The 18,552-nt window shown below is 41.3% G+C and overlaps 1 protein-coding gene across 11 annotated transcripts in view; it reads left to right on the plus strand.

The window, feature by feature from the left end:
• Positions 1–1,142: 1,142 nt before the first annotated feature.
• SPIN3 (spindlin family member 3) overlaps positions 1,143–18,552 on the plus strand; it is a 29,115-nt gene continuing 11,705 nt past the window's right edge. Inside the window, exons 1-4 of one of the 11 annotated variants that reach the window (XR_004434755.1) lie at positions 1,150–1,479; positions 1,728–2,923; positions 12,150–12,362; positions 13,925–15,258. Coding sequence is in view for 4 of the 11 variants with exons in the window: in XM_033201086.1 (XP_033056977.1) it covers positions 1,760–2,536 (777 nt within the window). In the remaining 7 variants the exon portion in view is untranslated. Of the gene's footprint in view, positions 1,480–1,727; positions 5,871–12,149; positions 12,363–13,924; positions 15,259–18,552 lie in introns of those variants that run through there. The other 10 variants (XR_004434756.1, XR_004434754.1, XR_004434759.1 and 7 more) reach the window with 10 other exon arrangements.

Raw genomic sequence — 18,552 nt, forward strand, 5'->3', positions numbered from 1 at the left:
AAAAAGAACAATTAACAGCCCTGCTACAAACAATTCAATGAAAAAATGAATAAAGCACTTGAAATAGACATTTCTCCAAAGATACACAGATGTCCAACAAGCACACAAAAAGATGCTCATTCTCATTAGTCATTAGAGAAATGCAAATTGAAACCACAGTAAGATACCTCTTCATACCCACTAGGATGGCTGTAACGATAAAAATGATGGAATCATTTCTAAAATGTCTTTCTCCACAGATTTATGATCTCACAAATTCCTGTTTTAATTATAGCAATTGTTCTTAGTTTAGTGTCTAGGTTATTCTGTTCAAGTGAACAGAATAATTCATGCGAAAGCACAATTTATAGGTATTTAAAAATTAAACGTCTGAAGATAGGAGGCAACGGCAAAATTATGAAAAATCCTAATGCTGAATTTTATGAAGCTACTACAAAACATGTTCTCAGAAAATATCTAAAAAACTGAGCAAATGTTTATTCTATATGCAAATAGGCAGGGCATGAAAGTGCGTATGCAAAATTATCCACGCTTTGTAAGAGCTTAGAAAAAAGGAAAAGGAAATCCTGAGTGTTATTATTTCACTATGAGCCCTGGAAAATGGGAGGCCGACTTACAGTTAATTATTTTCTCTTCATGCCAATTTTCTGAATTTTACAGTGTCAATATTGTGCATGCAATTATTTTGCAATTGGGGAAAAGAAAAGAATCCTCAAGAAGTTAAGTCTGGAAATGACAAGTCAGTAAAAATTACGTAGATTGGGTCAAGACGGCAGCCTGAACACTGAGCACTAGCGCATTTCTCTTGTCCTACAACAAATCCCCTTCAATGGCGGGTGGGGGACGCGGGGAGGGAGGGGAAAGGGCCAATTCCGGAAAGGTGGAAAGCAGATGGGGCAGGGGCGCTGAGAGTTGAGGTGAGGTTGGGGGAGGGGGGAGTGCTAAGCCAGGGGAGGTAAACCTACGCAGTGAGAGAGAGGTGGCTGTGGGATCCCCAGCTTCTGATCTGGGGGAAGCTGAGGGACTGAGAGCCTAAGAGCACCTTCCACGCCCAGCGTTGTAGTAGAGGTTGGTGGGGGAGGAGCGCCACGCGGTGTTTGGCAGGAAGGGGAGGCCTCTCTACTGGCCGGAAGCTGCGCTAGAAAAAGAGGGAGGAGACTGCGGCGCGGCAGCGACTAGAGCGAGTCGATGTGGCAGAGGGGTTGCGGCCGCCGCCACCGCCACCCCCAACAGGAAGGCGGAGGACGCAGGAGCCAAGAGCAAGGGACGCTACCACGGTCCTCTTCGCCTGCCCCGCCGCCCTCTTAGAGACACTCCTTGCCTACGGATCATCCTCTTCCAGCTTTTGCAAGCACCGAGCTGCTAGCCCGCTGATATTCCTTCTCTGTAGGCTCACTGCGGAGGCAACGGCGAGGTGCCCGATTTGGGCACTTGAGGCCCGCAATCCGGGACAGTGGGGAATCTGCGCCTCCTGGCCGGGTAGTGTTGGAAGCAGGGCGAGGGGAACGGGGAACTGCTACCTATTTCACCGAACCGCAGATCTCTTGTTCTAGCTTAGCCAGACTGAGCTGGGGAGGAAGGTTACTGCAGGCACTCAGCCAGGGTGCCTTGATTTCCAGCTTTGCTATGTAGCTTTCGGGAAAAACGGGCGTGAGTGTACGGGGTGCGCTGATTAGGAGAAAAACGTCTCCGTGTTATGCACTGATTTTGTTAATTTCCTTTCTCAGTCCACCTGGCAACTGTGCTCCTCCACGCAGGCATGAAGACCCCGTTTGGAAAGGCAGCTGCAGGGCAGCGGTCTGGGACAGGCGCTGGCCACGGCAGCATGTCTGTTACCATGATGAAGAGGAAGGCTGCACACAAGAAGCATAGGAGCCGACCCACCTCCCAGCCTCGGAGGAACATCGTGGGCTGTAGAATTCAGCACGGATGGAAAGATGGAGATGAACCTCTAACACAGTGGAAAGGAACCGTTCTGGATCAGGTACCTGTAAATCCCTCTCTGTATCTTATCAAATATGATGGATTTGACTGTGTTTATGGATTGGAACTTCACAGAGATGAAAGAGTGTCATCACTTGAAGTCCTTCCTAATAGAGTTGCATCATCTAGAATCAGTGATACACACTTGGCAGAAATAATGGTTGGCAAAGCAGTGGAACATATTTTTGAGACAGAGGAAGGTTCCAAAAATGAATGGAGGGGGATGGTCTTAGCTCAGGCACCTGTCATGAACACATGGTTTTACATTACCTATGAGAAAGATCCTGTATTATATATGTACCAGCTCTTAGATGATTATAAAGACGGTGACCTCCGCATCCTTCAAGATTCCAATGATTCTCCTCCCGCAGAGAGGGAGCCAGGAGAAGTCATAGACAGCCTGGTAGGCAAACAGGTGGAATATGCCAAAGACGATGGCTGCAAGAGAACTGGCATGGTCATTCATCAGGTAGAAGCAAAACCCTCTGTGTACTTCATCAAATTTGATGATGATTTCCATATCTATGTCTACGATTTGGTAAAAACATCTTAAGAGGTCATCTTGAAATTTGCCAAATATGCTAGACTCTAAATCTGTACACACAAAAAGTCTTGATTGCTTTCTAGTTTGTAAGAACCATCTTCTCCCTTTTTGCACGTTTTGCTTGGCAAAAAATTGGAACTTCTGCCCTCTCATATGTTTTTGGAAGAAACCTTTTGCCCATCTGTCCAACCTTTTCACTGGTTCCTGTCCACAATTTAACTGATTAGTGAGAAGGGTAAAACCTGACATCCATTGGCTCATACTTTTTTTTTTTATCTTGGGTGGTGTTAATAGATTAAAGGTAGCTGAACACCTCTCACCTCATTCTTTTTGGCACTTGGACTCTACACTCATGGAGGTGTGAAGCTTGCCGAGATACCCCATGTGACTGGCTGGGTAAGTGTCTTTGCAATCTCAAATCTCCCCCAGGTGGCTTCAAAAATCTAACTGGGAAAGAGTGGAAAGCCCATTTTGGTCTCTTGTTCAAGTTGCATTCTCAATTCTAACTGTACCAAAAGTAAGGCTAATAATTTTGCTCTTTCTGGTTCTTTCACCTATTGCTCAACTGTTTTAGAATTAAGAAGGTAATTACTTTGCATTTTAGTACCTAAGCATAGGCTGAGAAATTTTGCAAAACTGATAAGAAGACAAGCATTTAGGGACCAAACTCCCAGTGGAGAGATCCAGATTTCTGGTGGAGCTTAAGTGAAAGGTTTTAGTCATCAGTGGCATTAGGGTCTCTCTTGTCTCCAATAGCTCTGGCTGGTATCTGCAGACATGGAGTGGGTTTTAACTGATACAAGCTGTGCAGGCAGACTTTAGCACAAGTGGTCTTTGCCAGCCCAGAGGAGCATTAAGCCAGGCTCTAGCTAGAGTCCTCAGTCACAAGGCAAAGGCTGAGTTTGGCAAGGGTTGACAGATCTGTCCAGAACCTCAAAATTAAAGAACAGAAACCTAGAATCAAGCTGAGATACAGATTTCTTTGCTGTGCTAAGAGAGACTCAGAAGTTTTAGATTTGATTCTTAGGAGACTTCAGAGTCCCAGCATATTAGGTGGGCAAGGCACTTGTGAGAACCAAGAATGGCTGAAAGCAGGCTATACTTCCTTGCAGGGACTGGTGGGCTCATCTATTGTGGTATCCCAGCAGGACTTGGAACACAGTCAGTGGTAGGTAATCTGTAGGCTTAATCACGTTTTAAGTGCTGGCATTGGTAGATAGAAATCTAATAGATTTTTGTTAGTGTTTTGATTTTTAACTCTATCCTGTTTCTTGGCTGTCCCTAAGAAACTCATATGCACATAAGGGTGAGTTCTACTGTGGCAGAAAAGTAAACAATGGAAGGGCCTTTGAGCTTTCCATTATTAAAGAGGCATTGGTGGAGGTTAACCAAAGCCTAGGAAAGAAAAGTTGAAATACAAGTATGGTTTTTGAGAGAAGCACCTGGCCAAAACCAATGCTTTCTCACTGGGGTTCTCACAGAAGCTCCATTAGCAGTAACAGCCTAATAAGGCCATGGACTTCTGCACATTTGGGGCTGGGACTCAAGACAGTACAATCATATTGGGACTGTACTGCAAGATATCTTCCAAATTAGTTTAAGTTCACAGGTCATGGAGTCCAGACTACCGGCAGAGATTGGCATCCTGCTGAGGATGAAACAAAGAAGATATTCTCTTTTCTCCTGTTTTTATCTGTCTGCTTTTGCTTAGTAATGCCACTAAGTGTCTACTATGATGTTTGACTGACAACAGCAATGTGAGTCTGTATTGCCCTATGTTCTAAGTCCTGGGGTCATACATTTGCTTAAAAAAACTGTTCCTAGTGTCTGGGGACTAGTGTGCTTTCTAATTTTTTTGATGTGAGGTTGATATTGTGATAATCTTATGTCTTATTGACCCTTTGGACTCTTTAATATGTATGACATGCAATTGTGGGGTTAGATTAATTCAACTCCTGATGTCCTGAAGGAACTACACCCAGTCAAGAGGAAGACAGCCAAGGCTGCAGCTGCTGAAGGAACCCCATATCTGAGCAGACATCTTTGTGAGATCTATATGGCTGAAATGAGAAAAACGAGAAATTGGGAAAGGCAGAATTTTGGATGTTAATTCTTTTGGACTTTGAATTAGAATTTAATTTTGAGCAGTCATTTTTCCCTTGGAGTTTAATAGTTGATGGGGGGGGTGAGGTCATATAGTTCAAGCTAAGGCATTTTTATTATGTTGTTGATATTGTATTATTTGGAGTATTTTAATGCTATCTTTGGGGGTCATTGTATAATTGTTGTCAGCTATGTCAGGAAGTATGGCTGGACATAATTGTAAATTAGGGCTACAATTGTGATCAAATTTTCAGCCTAGGGTGTAATGTAGCCTTGGAGTTAATTTAATTACTGTTCTATTTTGACTCATTTCAGAGCCTCTTGGGGGCAAAAACAGAACTGCTCACCAATCTTACATTGATGGGAGCAGAACTTTTCTAAGATACTGTTGGTATCCCTGGAAGGGGACAGCCACAGCCCTGTTTGTTGACCAGAGTCTTGAGCGTTAACCATTGTGGCTTAAGAGAATGAAAATGTACAAGGGTGTGATGGGATCTATCCTCTTCCTCTCTCCATGCTCCTGACTCAAGAAAAGGAAAAGACTTGCATCTCTCAAAAATGTTTGGAAGAAAGTTCCACCCATCTTCTTTTACACTCATTCAATCTTATGCTTGGGAGAAGGAATAACTTGATGAGATTGAGAAAATGGTTATAATGGATAGGCAGCTTAGGCGGCTCTTGGATCTTGAGTTCGTTCCACACAGCAAGATGTGGGAAAAACTGCAGTCCTTCACTACATGGCTGGGTAAACATCTGCTTTGTAGACCCAACTCTCTCTCCTTGGGGTGGGGGATCCCAAAGTCCTTAGACTTATGGTAGAATTTCATTTCAGCCTCAGGTCCAAGCCGTATTCTCCAATCCAGCTCTATCAGCTATAAAGCTGGTATTTATTTTTATTCTTTTTTACAGTTTTACTATATAAATTGTTTTTTAGAAAAATAACATATGCCTATGGTAAAAGTCAAACAGTACAAAAGGGTATACAATTAAAAAGTAAGTCTCTTTTCCTCCTTCTCACCCCTGGCCTCAGTTCCCCCGTCCCATTTTCAAAAAGTAACAACTGTTACCAGTTACTTATGTATCATTCCAGAGATATTCCATGTATTTACAAGCATATTGTGTGTGGGTATGTGTGTATCAGGTTTTTTTTTTTTACACAAATGGTGGCATACTATACATGCTGTTCTGAATTTTGCTTTTTTCACTGAACAATATATTAAAGCTGATATCTTAATCCCTATTTGATTTCTGTGTATATTTTTTAATTGGTTCATAATCTGGAAGGGAAGGAGGTGTAATTAAGTCAAACCTTCAAACCCTAACCCAGTTTAATGAAAACTTACATGACCCTACCAACGCACAATTTCTGCCAGTCCAATTTTTCTCAATAGTAGAATGTGAAATATATGTGAACATAATATATTCTGTGAGAGGAACTTCTTGAGAGAGGCCAATATATTTTTATTGAGGGAAGTTAAAAGGAAAACCAATTTATATTGAAGCTGTGGGGAAAGTTAAGATACTATATAATTAATCCAGAAATGAAATGAACAATTATTTATCTACTGCCATATGGCAAATTCATATTTATAGCTTTGATTTGCCTTTTCTACCAGAACTTGCCTGCATGTAACAGGAAACCCATTTCAAACAGGCTTCAACAGTTACCAAGCATTGATCAATTAAAAAAAAAAAAAAAAAATCCAGAGCTCAGATGGGCTTCAGGCATAGTTTGAATTGGGGCTCAGCCTCAGTGTTTATGATTCTTTAGGATTTTCCTTCTGTGTGTCAGTTTCATTCTCAGGCTGTGTTTTCTTATGGTAGCAAAATTGGACCAGCAGTTCCAGGCTACAGCAGTCCAATCTAGAGAAAGATAGATAGCCTGTGTCCTATGATGTATTCTTTGCTGGTTTAGGTCAGATACTTTGACCAATCACTAAAATCTCAGGGATTGGCTTAGCAGGTCATGTGTTCCATCCCTAAACTCTCTAGGGCAGTGGTCCCCAATTGTTTTGGCACCAAGAACTAGTTTCATGGAAAACAGTTTTTCCACAGACAGGATGGGTGAGGGGAAGTGGTGGTTTGGGGATGATTCAAATGCCTTACATTTATTGTGCAATTTATTTCTATTATTATGTTCTAATACATAATGAAATAATTATATAACTCACCATAATGTAGAATCAGTAGGAGCCCTGAGCTTGTTTTCCTGCAACTAGACCGTCCCATCTGGGGGTGATGGGAGACAGCAACAGATCATCAGGCATTATATTCTCATAAGGAACATGCAACCTAGATCCCTTGCATGCACAGTTCACAATAGGGTTCATGCTCCTATGAGAATCTAATGCCACTGCTGATCTGACAGGAGGCAGAGCCCAGGTGGTAATGCAAGTGATGGGGAGCAGCTGTAAACACAGATGAAGCTTCGCTTGCTTACCCACCTGCCGCTCACCTCCTGCTGTGCGGCCTGGTTCCTAGCAGGCCATGGACCAGTATTTGTCAGTGGCCCAGGGGTTGGGGACCCCTGCCCTAGGATATATCTTTCTGGAACCAGATGGATTTCCAGTAGAATCAAGGGCTTTGGGGAAATGAAGAATGAATGCTATTCACCAATCACAAATATCTAGTATAGCTTCTTCATTTGAATACCTAGCATCCATGGACACATTTCTTCCTACACATCCTCTTTCAAAAAATGCCACACATAGGTGTGATAATTTAAATTAGCAGTAAGTTCAAGATCCCTAGTTGATATGCAGCCATCTTTAGATCCATCTTCCTAGCATTCTGGTCAACTATACTTAAATTATAAACTACTCTTCTCAACACACCCAGTATACAGTAGTGGGGAGATAACCAGAAAAATGTAATCAAAACTACCATTTGAAAAAGGGAGGAAATAGGAAACAATGCATAGTAGTTTCTGGTCCAAAGCATATATCATAACCTGTTAGACAAGGACTACCTATCCTAGCAGTTGAGTGACTCTTTTGGTCAAATACCTCTTTGTGTTCTCTGAGACGTTCTCCCTTGGAGGCATATCTTGGGTGGATGCCCTTTTTGGGGGTTGAACTGGTCATTCTATTTCATCTTATGCTACTTCTTGCACCTGGGGGTTGAACAATCGAAGTTTTTTTATTATTGGCTATAATTAGAGATTATTTAGTACAGTAGCTCTCAAACTTGAGTACACATCAGAATCCCCTTGAGAACTTGTTAAAATACAAATTTCTGGGGCCCTCTTACAGAGATTCTGATTTAGCAGGTCTAGGGGGGGTCCACAGGCTTATATTTATAACAAGTTCCCACATGAGACTGATGCTGCTGGTCCTGGGACCCCACATTGAAAATCACTGATTTATAGGTGGCAATTGAGTGAGGTCAGAGTTATTATTTCCTATACTTACCTGATAAGATTTACCTGGAGCAATTGTTAAATATAAATTGCTGAGCCCTATCTTAGGTGTAATGAATCAAAATCTCTTGGGAGGGACCTGGGGGCAGCTGTACAAGATACCCCAGGTGATTCTTTATCATCAGTAATGATTAGGAAACACTGATCTAGGAAATTAGGTTTTTCTTGCCCCTTGTCTTATTTCCTGATATGTCTTCCATCTGCTTGCCCTTGTTCTCACTAAGCTTAATCTGGGGCAAAAAACTTGGCTTTTCAAATCATACAAAGTTCCAAATTACCCACATCTCTTTCCACTGGGATTTCACGAAACCAGTGACTAAACTAGCAAAGTTTTGTTTTCTTCTTTCACTGTTTTCAAATAAGCTCATTTCAACAATGAAGATGGTATGCTTGATCTTGGCCTAAGAAGCACAGATCTGAGGGCCACATGCTCCTCAAGAAAGGATGGAATAAGCGAAAAAAACAATAAGGTCAGCTGATTGGACATTAATTCCAGGTTTTACTAGCTCTGTACTAGCAAGTTACTTAATCTTTGTGAGTCTATTCCGCTTCCTGATAGTGAGGGTAACACCCTTTACTCAGTTCTGTTTAGAGGTATATGAGAAACTATATCCTTAGCATGTAGCATTGTACAGCACAGATGCTTAATAAAGGTGAATTCCCTTTAATTCTCAAGAGGGTAAACCGCATGTCCTTTTGGTTAAGCTTTATATTTAGCAATGTTCCAGTGACATTTAACTAGTGAATATAGGTCCAGAAATTCTATTACTGAAATGTGAAAGAAATTATTTAAAAAATTCTTTGGATGTACATAGCTCTTTTAATCTCTGCTAAGAACTGAGTTTGTTTTCCCAGAGAACTTGTTAATCTTTATAACATTACTGGACAGTCAAGAGAGCAGGATTATTATCCTGAATGCAATCATTCATTCATTCATTCATTCAGCTACTTTTTGATGCATTTGCCCAATAGTGATGAATGAGATAGATACTGTCCATTCTGTCAGGGTGCTTACATTCTCATAGAGGGGAGAAAAGCAACAAAGATGTAGACAAATAACCTAAATAACCTGTATAATTTCAGAGAGTGATAAGTTGTATGAAGAACAAAAAAGCAGAGCAATGGATAGAGATGAAGTGAAATAAGGGAACTACTTCAGCAAAAGGTTTTCAGAGGAAGGCCTGAGTGGATATTAGCAAATAACTAATGAAGCCAGGCCATGCAATGATTTGAGGAAGGAGTGTTCTAGAGAGAAAAAAACAAGTTGAAAGGCTGGAATACCTGATGTCATTTATCCATAGCTATTAATTCAGTAATGTATTTAACATTGAAACCTAGGGCCTGTGATTCTTCTCTACTGTTCTGCACAGCTAACACTATAACTCTGTTGTTTTCTGGGTTTTTTTTGTTTTTTTTTTTTTTTTTGGAGTTTTTAAATATGTTTTTTTTGGGTTTTTTTTTTTTTTTTTTGAGTTTCGCTCTTATTGCCCAGACTGGAATGCAATGGCCCAATCTTGGCTCATTGCAACCTCCACCTTCCAGGTTCAAGCAATTCTTCTGCCTCAGCCTCCCTGAGTAGCTGGGATTACAGGCAGGCACCACCACACCTGGTTAATTTTGTATTTTTAATAGAGACATGGTTTCACCATGTTGGTCAGGCTGGTTTCGAACTCCTGACCTCAGGTGATCCACCTGCCTCAGCCTACCGAAGTGCTGGGATTACAGGCATGCCCCACCGTGCCTGGCCTTAAATACGTTTTTCTGTTGCTATCCTAGAAAGCAAGTAAAGTAGCTAAGAGGTCACTGATTAAATAGAAATGGGGCAGATTTCTTCCTCTACCCCAAATCTATGAAACAGGTACATAACATAAAGTTGAAGGCCACATATAATGTAATGAATGTGTATACCTATTTTTCTGGTTACATTTTCAAGCACGTACTACAAGACATTTGCATTATTAGTTTAAATCATTTGCCTTTGGAGGATGTCGGGATGTCAGTAAACATTTGTTGGACACCTAGTATGTGCTGGGCACATCTTAATCTTCACAGGATACTGGAAGCTGAGTGTTACTACCTCCATTTTTCAGATAAGGAGATTAAGCTTAAAGAGAAAAAGGAAACCAGGGTCACACAGCTAGTAAGAGTGCTGGACTGAAACTAGGTCTCTTGATGCCAAGGAATGCTCTAATTATCATTTTTTCCTAATATTTGCATAAAGAAATGGGAAAGAAGCAGTAGCACCAAGGGAGAAGTGATTCATAGCTGTGATTTTTCTCCATGACTCATTCATATTCTTCCCTCTCTATCACCCTCTTTCTACACACCCTTTGTTCCTACTGTTAAATCTACTTTATTCATTCGTTTGTTCAACAAATGTATTCAGTGCCTACTTTGTTCCAGGCGCTTTAGGCATTTGGGATATTTCATGAACAAAGAATTCAGTGATGCCTCATGGAGCTTACATTCAAGCAAGGGGAGGCTAACACTAAAAAAAAAACCCAAAAACAAACAAACAAACAAAAGCATAGTAAATTATGTGGGATGTCAAAAATTGATAACTGTTATAAAAAAGAAAATTAGGACAAGGTAAGAGGGAAGGGAAGTGGTAGGTCACCATGGTAAATAGGGAGATTGGGGTGGACTTCATGGAGAAGGTAATATTTGAGCACATAAATGAAGGAAGTGAGCCAAGCATGTATCTAGAGAAAGAGCATTCTAGGCAAAAGGAACTACTAGAGGAAAGGGCCTAAGAGATAAGTGTGTCTTTGGCATGTCCAAAGACTAACAAGGAGGCTTATTTAGCTAGAGCTACATAGGTGAAGGAGAAAGACATAGGAGAAGTCAGAGAGGAAGTAAGGGTCTAAATAATATAAGGCATTGTAAAGACTTGGCATTTACTCTGCATGAAATGGGGAGCCTGTCACAAATTGGGTTTTCCCAGGAAACAGACCCAGAAACAAAGTTAATCTTGTAGAAAATTTATTAAGCAGTGCCCTTGGGGTCAATACCTGGGGAATAAATGGGAAAGCAGCAGGAGCACAAAGAGAGTGAAGCTCTGAAAAAGACTCAGTGACAGTGTCAACCACACCCACAGGAAGCTTTGGAACTAGAATGGCCCTTCAGAGTTGGGGTAATATTTACAGGCCTTTCAACCCCTACACTAATCACTCTTTGGATGTGGGCTGCCCCAGGAAGGGATGTAGCCTTGCACAAGGTTGCTTTCAGCAGCTGAGGCAATCTCTAATGGAGGTGAGAGCTGAAGCAGCATGATAAGTCCATCACTGAAGCATAACCTGGGTGTTGCATCCCATGTCCACAAACCCACTGTGGATTTTCAGCAGATAATTGACCTGACATATTTCTAAAAAATCTCTCTGCTGTTTTAAGGACGGGCTATAAAGGAGAAAGTGAGGAAGCAGGGAAACTAGTTAGAGTATCGCAGTATTCTATGTGTGAGATTATGATATCTGAGAGGTAACAATGGAGGTGGTGAGAGGTTTTTAAATTGGGGGTATATTTTGAAGGAAGAGTAAGTAGAATTTTCTCACAAATGTAAGGAAAGAGAGAAGTCATGGATGGCTCCATAAAACAACTGGGAAGATGGAGTTGCCACTGATAGAGATGAAGAAGGGTGTGGTTTGGATGGGTGCTAGGAAGAGGAGAGGCTAGGAAATCAGTTTTGGACAAGTTGAGTTTGAAGGTGTTTTTAGGACATTAAGTGGGGCTGTTGAGCAGTTATTGGAGTGTGCAGTTCATGGGAGAGGTCTGACTAAGCTGGATGCATAAGTTGGAAATTTCTCCATGTAAATGATACTGAAAACCATGGGACAGTATGAGATCACCCTAGGGAGTGGGTGTACATAGAGAACAACAGATGACCATGGACAGAGCCCTGGGTCTTAAAGAGATCAGAGAGAAGAGGAGACAAAACAAGAGACTGAGAAGTCACCACCAGTGAGGTAGGAGGTAAACGAAGAGTGTGATGTCTTGGAAGCCTTTTTGGTTTCCCTCCTCCCCGTAAATCTCTTTGTGACAATTTTTTTTTTTTTCACTTAATCTCAAATGTTAGCTCCTCCACTGTATTTTTTTGCTTTTCAGCTCCTTTGAATAAACCTGCGCACCACCAAGAACCCATACATGACTTTCTTTTCATTGTATCAAAGTAATGTGTCCACCGGTGTGAGCACCAGCGACTCACTTCTTCCTCAGACATCTCTAAAGCTGGAAAGATTTTGAGGGACAGTATGGTTTCCTTCACCCCACCCCAATGTTATGAATGAGACCAGGAGACCAACAGCAAACATCTAGAAGGTAAGAGGTTTTTTTTTAATCTCCTCTTCGCACCCTATAACACAGCAGAAAGCAAATGGAATGGATGGAGCAAGTGTCACAAAACAGTGTCTTCGTGAACGAGAGAGAGAGGATGTGGGCTCTGAAAGCCTAACTCAAAGCTTGGTTGACTAATTAAAGAAGGAATTAGAGGGCTGCGCTGTTGTGTGCCTGTAGTTCCAGCTGCTGGTACGGCTAAAGTGAGAGGATCCCTGAGTGCAGGAGTTCAAGTCCCATCTGGGCAACATAGTGAGACCTCCATCTCTAAAAAACTAAAATAAAAGAAGGAAGTCAGGGCCAATGAAAGGAGAGCCCTAGTTAACCTACGGCTCTATTATATCAGTCCTCTGTATTACACATACATAGCCAAGCACTACCCAGATGCTATCATTCGGTGATCTGCCTCTTCTTACCCGCATTTAGTATGGAACACAAAATATTTCTCGTGCAGATGGCCTCAGCAGGGTCCCCAGTAGTCAAGCCCCACCCTGGCATAGTACTGACCTTGCAGAGCCTTTGCTCATCGCACTCACTCAGGTCTATTGAAACTGTTGATTCCCGTGGATATCTGTTGATTTATTATTGCTGAATATTTGTTGATAACTGTAGGTGTTCGTTGGTTTTAGGGCCTCCCTTGCTTAAACACTGAAGTAGACAAATCACTGCGCACACACTGTCAGATTCACCCATACAGTAATTCAAATGGTACTTGGCCCACTTCTTTCCAAAACCTCACAGACACTTGGCATGCTACCAGTTACCCTGTATGAGATTGTGACTGTTTCTTAGGAGATTCCATTCTGCATGGGAAGAGAGAAAAGAACTGAAGAGTAGTGGGATGACTGGGGGAAGAGTAGAGAATCCCAAAGTTTTCTAATCCTCACCTCTTATTCCTTCTCTCTCACTCTCCTTTTTCCCCTCATTCACTAAAATGTGAGTACCCTGCACACATGAGTACCACCAGCTGAAGGGCATGAAAAGAACAGATGTCTCAAGAGTGACTGTTGAAAACTATCACCCTGCACAAGGAAAGGCAGGTTTTGGAATAAATATTAACATATCAGTATTGTCTGAAACTGATGATGTCTTTTAAAGTGGAGTTTCACAGAATGGAAATGCAGTTTGTAATTTTGCATGACAAATGGGGTCACTAAACTGCATGAGAGCATTACATAATTTGCCTGGAATGAAGACCACTTTTTCAGCCCAGCATTCAAGGCCTTTCATGATCTGGCTCTTTTCTACCTTTGTAGCTTAACTATTTACTACTGCACTATTTACTATGACTCCCTGGTCCTTATATTTCAGACCATTTCCTTCAACAGTCCAAGTTGTTTCAAGTCTCTTGGTTTTTGCACTTGTTTCTCCTGCCTGGAATGCGCTTCCTCTCACTGCATTACCTGGGTGGAAACAGGACTTACTTAAACATTTCATATCTGAAGTCTTTACTTAATTCCACAGCTTGGTCAGTTGATCACTCCTTTGTACTCTTATATCCTTTATCCCTTTGTTACAGTATTTACTGGTACCTCTTGTTTCCCCAGAATGACAGCTTCTCTGTGATCTCTTAAGAGGCAACAGCTGTGTGATTGAATTCCTCTCCATATCCTAGACATTGCCCAGCACAGACAAGGTTCTTTCTGGGGCATCAGAAAGTACTTTTTCACTAACTGATTGGCTGAGAGAAGCAATGCTGGCCCTGGGTATTTTCTTCTCAAGACAAGTAGAAGGGATTTACCACGAGGGTCCACAGAAGCACTGGAGAAGAGAACTGAGGTGACAGTAACAATCTTATGGCCATTCTTTCAGATGATAACTTCCAATGCTTCTGTGAGGTCAGATGTTTGCCTCCCTTTTCTCACAAGAAGAAACTGAGAAGGGAAGTGGCAGGTCTCCCAGACCCCCCAAGCCAATCAGCAGTGGGGCTGGAACTCCAACCTTGGGCTCCCAACAGCAGACCCTAAACTTCCTGCTCCAGCTCCCCTGAATCTGGGCAGAAGTTATAGCTCAAGCCTGACCTGGATGCATTCAGGATAAGGGGTTTCTCCATATGTTGCTTCTGGCCCTGAGAATGCCATCATGATCCTGGGTGATCCGTGATGCTGTCCAGGGTGAGCCCATTTACCCTGAGAGGATGTAGTACTTCTCTAAGTAACCATGGAGTCAAGTGTCCATCTCTGGACAGCCTCAGGACAACAAAGATGTTTTCTCACCCATCACTTAGCTGTACATTGTGAACAAACTCGGGGGAAGCAACAGATAATGGAGAACCTTCTTGCTCCACTTCTATCATCTATTGCCTGTGAGACATGAGGAAGTCAGTCAACTTATCTACCTTTTGGACCCATTAATTCCTGAAACAAAATGAAAGGCACAGGGAATTGAGGGTGGGGTATGGTACTGACAAGCCATGCACCTCGCAGGCTTTTTGTGATGCTCTAGTCATATAATGAACAAAGAAACACTTGTGAAGTGCAATGGGATATTTAAGTGTAAAAAAAGTTACCATAAATCAGTGAGTGAATATTACTCTTGCAGGAAAATGCAGATAGGATATAAATATAAAATCCAGAAACCAGTTTAAAATCTGCAGTGCTCATCTATGCCATGATAGGAATTATAAAATAGTTTAGAGCTGTAGTTTTGGGGATTTGAAGCTGAGGAACTTTTTATCCATTGGTAAAGTTTACCTTAACAATGTCGTAAATCTGGACCATTAGCTGGCCACCTTTGAAAGTATATAGAGAAGATATGCATAAGAATAAAGGTACCCACAGGGGGAAAACCAAATCACAAAATGAAACAAACAAACAAAAACTTTATCATGATTATAACATTTGAATCTGCAGGGTTTTTTTTGTTTTTTTTGTTTTTTTTTTTTTGAGATGCAGTCTCACTCTGTCTCCCAGACTGGAGTGCAGTGGTGTGATCTTGGCTCACTGCAACCTCCGTCTCCAGGGTTCAAGTGATTCTCCTGTCTTACCCTTCCAAGTATCTGTGACTACAGGCACCAGCCACCACCATGCCCGGATAATTTTTGTAGTCTTAGTAGAGACGGGGTTTCACCTTGTTGACCAGGCTGATCTCCAACTCCTGACCTCAGGTGATCCGCCCACCTCGGCCTCCCAAGTGCTGGGATTATAGGCGTGAGCCATTGAGCCAGTCCTGAATCTGTGGATTTAGAGAGACTTTAGGCCTCTTCTTCCCTCTGTTTGTCCAGTATTATTAGTCAATATATTGCTTTCATTTTCTGGCACTTACAGAAAAAAAAAAAAATTAACTAATATGTTACTTTTTTAAAAAAATTTTTAATGCCCATAACATTCTGTACCAGGAGAGGAAATGCCAATTTGTTACTCAAATGTACAGAAGATTTTTAACTGGGTATATGGAAATTAAGAACATAAGCATATACAGACAAGGACTGATGTTAAGGACAGAAAAACAGAATTTAAGATCTGTGCAGGCCTTGAGATTATCTAGTCTCCCTCCTCATTTGTACAGAGTATGAAACAGGTCCAGAGAGTGGAAAGGGTTTAAAGTAACTGTAAGGTCCTAGAGGAGTCACATCTTAAATCAGTGTCTCTGACTCCCAAGTCACACTGCTGCTGCTGCTGCCTCTTCTCCTTCTTTAGTCCCTTTTTTTTTTATAAGGAAATTAAAAAAGAGAGATACTTTTAGTTCTTATTTTATTCCAACCCCATTTTTTTTCCATTTTCTTTTTTTGTGTGTGTGAGGCTTTGCATAAAGAACTTTTTTTTAATTTTATTTTTGTTTTTATTATACTTCAAGTTCTAGGGTACATGTGCATAATGTGCAGGTTTGTTACATATGTATACTTGTGCCATGTTGGTGTGCTGCACCCATCAACTCGTCAGCACCCATCAATTCATCATTTATATCATATATAACTCCCGAATGCAATCCCTCCCCCCTCCCCCCGCCCCCCCCCCCCATGATAGGCCCCAGTGTGTGATGTTCCCCTTCCCGAGTCCAAGTGATCTCATTGTTCAGTTCCCACCTATGAGTGAGAACATGCAGTGCTTGGTTTTCTGTTCTTGTGATAGTTTGCTAAGAATGATGGTTTCCAGCTGCATCCATGTCCCTACAAAGGACGCAACTCATCCTTTTTGATGGCTGCATAGTATTCCATGGTGTATATGTGCCACATTTTCTTAATCCAGTCTGTCACAGATGGACATTTGGGTTGATTCCAAGTCTTTCCTATTGTGAATAGTGCTGCAATAAACGTACGTGTGCTTGTGTCTTTGTAGTAGAATAATTTATAATCCTTTGGGTATATACCCAGTAGTGGGATGGCTGGGTCATATGGTACATCTAGTTCTAGATCCTTGAGGAATTGCCATACTGTTTTCCATAATGGTTGAACTAGTTTACAATCCCACCAACAGTGCAAAAGTGTTCCTATTTCTCCACATCCTCTCTAACACCTGTTGTTTCCTGACTTTTTAATGATTGCCATTCTAACTGGTGTGAGATGATATCATTGTGGTTTTGATTTGCATTTCTCTGATGGCGAGTGATGATGAGCATTTTTTCATGTGTCTGTTGGCTGTATGAATGTTCTTTTGAGAAATGTCTGTTCATATCCTTTCCCCACTTTTCGATGGGATTGTTTGTTTGTTTTTTTTTGTAAATTTGTTTGAGTTCTTTGTAGATTCTGGATATTAGCCCTTTGTCAGATGAGTAGTTGCAAAATTTTCTCCCATTCTGTAGTTTGCCTGTTCACTCTGATGGTACTTTCTTTTGCTGTGCAAAAGCTCTTTAGTTTAATGAGATCCCATTTGTCAATTTTGGCTTTTGCTGCCATTGCTTTTGGTGTTTTAGACATGAAGTCCTTGCCCATGCCTATGTCCTGAATGGTACTACCTAGATTTTCTTCTAGGGTTTTTATGATATTAGGTCTAACATTTAAGTCTCTAATCCATCTTGAATTAATCTTCGTATAAGGGGTAAGGAAAGGATCCAGTTTCAGCTTTCTACTTATGGCTAGCCAATTCTCCCAGCACCATTTATTGAATAGGGAATCCTTTCCCCATTTCTTGTTTCTCTCAGGTTTGTCAAAGATCAGATGGCTGTAGATGTGTGGTATTATTTCTGAGGACTCTGTTCTGTTCCATTGGTCTATATCTCTGTTTTGGTACCATTACCATGCTGTTTTGGTTACTGTAGCCTTGTAGTATAGTTTGAAGTCAGGTAGCGTGATGCCTCCAGCTTTGTCCTTTTGACTTAGGATTGTCTTGGCATTTCGGGCTCTTTTTTGGTTCCATATGAACTTTAAAGCAGTTTTTTCCAATTCTGTGAAGAAAGTCATTGGTAGCTTGATGGGAATGGCATTGAATCTGTAAATAACCTTGGGCAGTATGGCCATTTTCATGATATTGATTCTTCCTATCCATGAGCATGGTATGTTCTTCCATTTGTTTGTGTCCTCTTTTATTTCACTGAGCAGTGGTTTGTAGTTCTCCTTGAAGAGGTCGTTTACATCCCTTGTAAGTTAGATTCCTAGGTATTTTATTCTCTTTGAAGCAATTGTGAATGGAAGTTCATTCATGATTTGGCTCTCTGTTTGTCTGTTACTGGTGTATAAGAATGCTTGTGATTTTTGCACATTGATTTTGTACCCTGAGACTTTGCTGAAGGTGCTTATCAGCTTAAGGAGATTCTGGGCTGAGACAATGGGTTTTCTAAATATACAATCATGTCCTCTGCAAACAGGGAAAAATTGATTTCTTCTTTTCCTAACTGAATACCCTTGATTTCTTTCTCTTGCCTGATTGCCCTAGCCAGAACTTCCAACACTATGTTGAATAGGAGTGGTGAGAGAGGGCATCCCTGTCTTGTGCCAGTTTTCAAAGGGAATTTTTCCAGTTTTTGCCCATTCAGTATGATATTAGCTGTGGGTTTGTCATAAATAACTCTTATTATTTTGAGGTACGTTCCATCAATACCGAATTTATTGAGCGTTTTTAGCATGAAGGCTGTTGAATTTTGTCAAAAGCCTTTTCTGCATCTATTGAGATAATCATGTGGTTCTTGTCTTTGGTTCTGTTTCTATGCTGGATTACGTTTATTGATTTGCGAATGTTGAACCAGCCTTGCATCCCAGGGATGAAGCCCACTTGATCATGGTGGATAAGCTTTTTGATAT

The sequence above is a fragment of the Trachypithecus francoisi genome, unplaced genomic scaffold (assembly GCF_009764315.1).
Source record: "Trachypithecus francoisi isolate TF-2019V2 unplaced genomic scaffold, Tfra_2.0 Lachesis_group6, whole genome shotgun sequence".
NCBI classification, from domain to species: Eukaryota; Metazoa; Chordata; class Mammalia; order Primates; family Cercopithecidae; genus Trachypithecus; species Trachypithecus francoisi.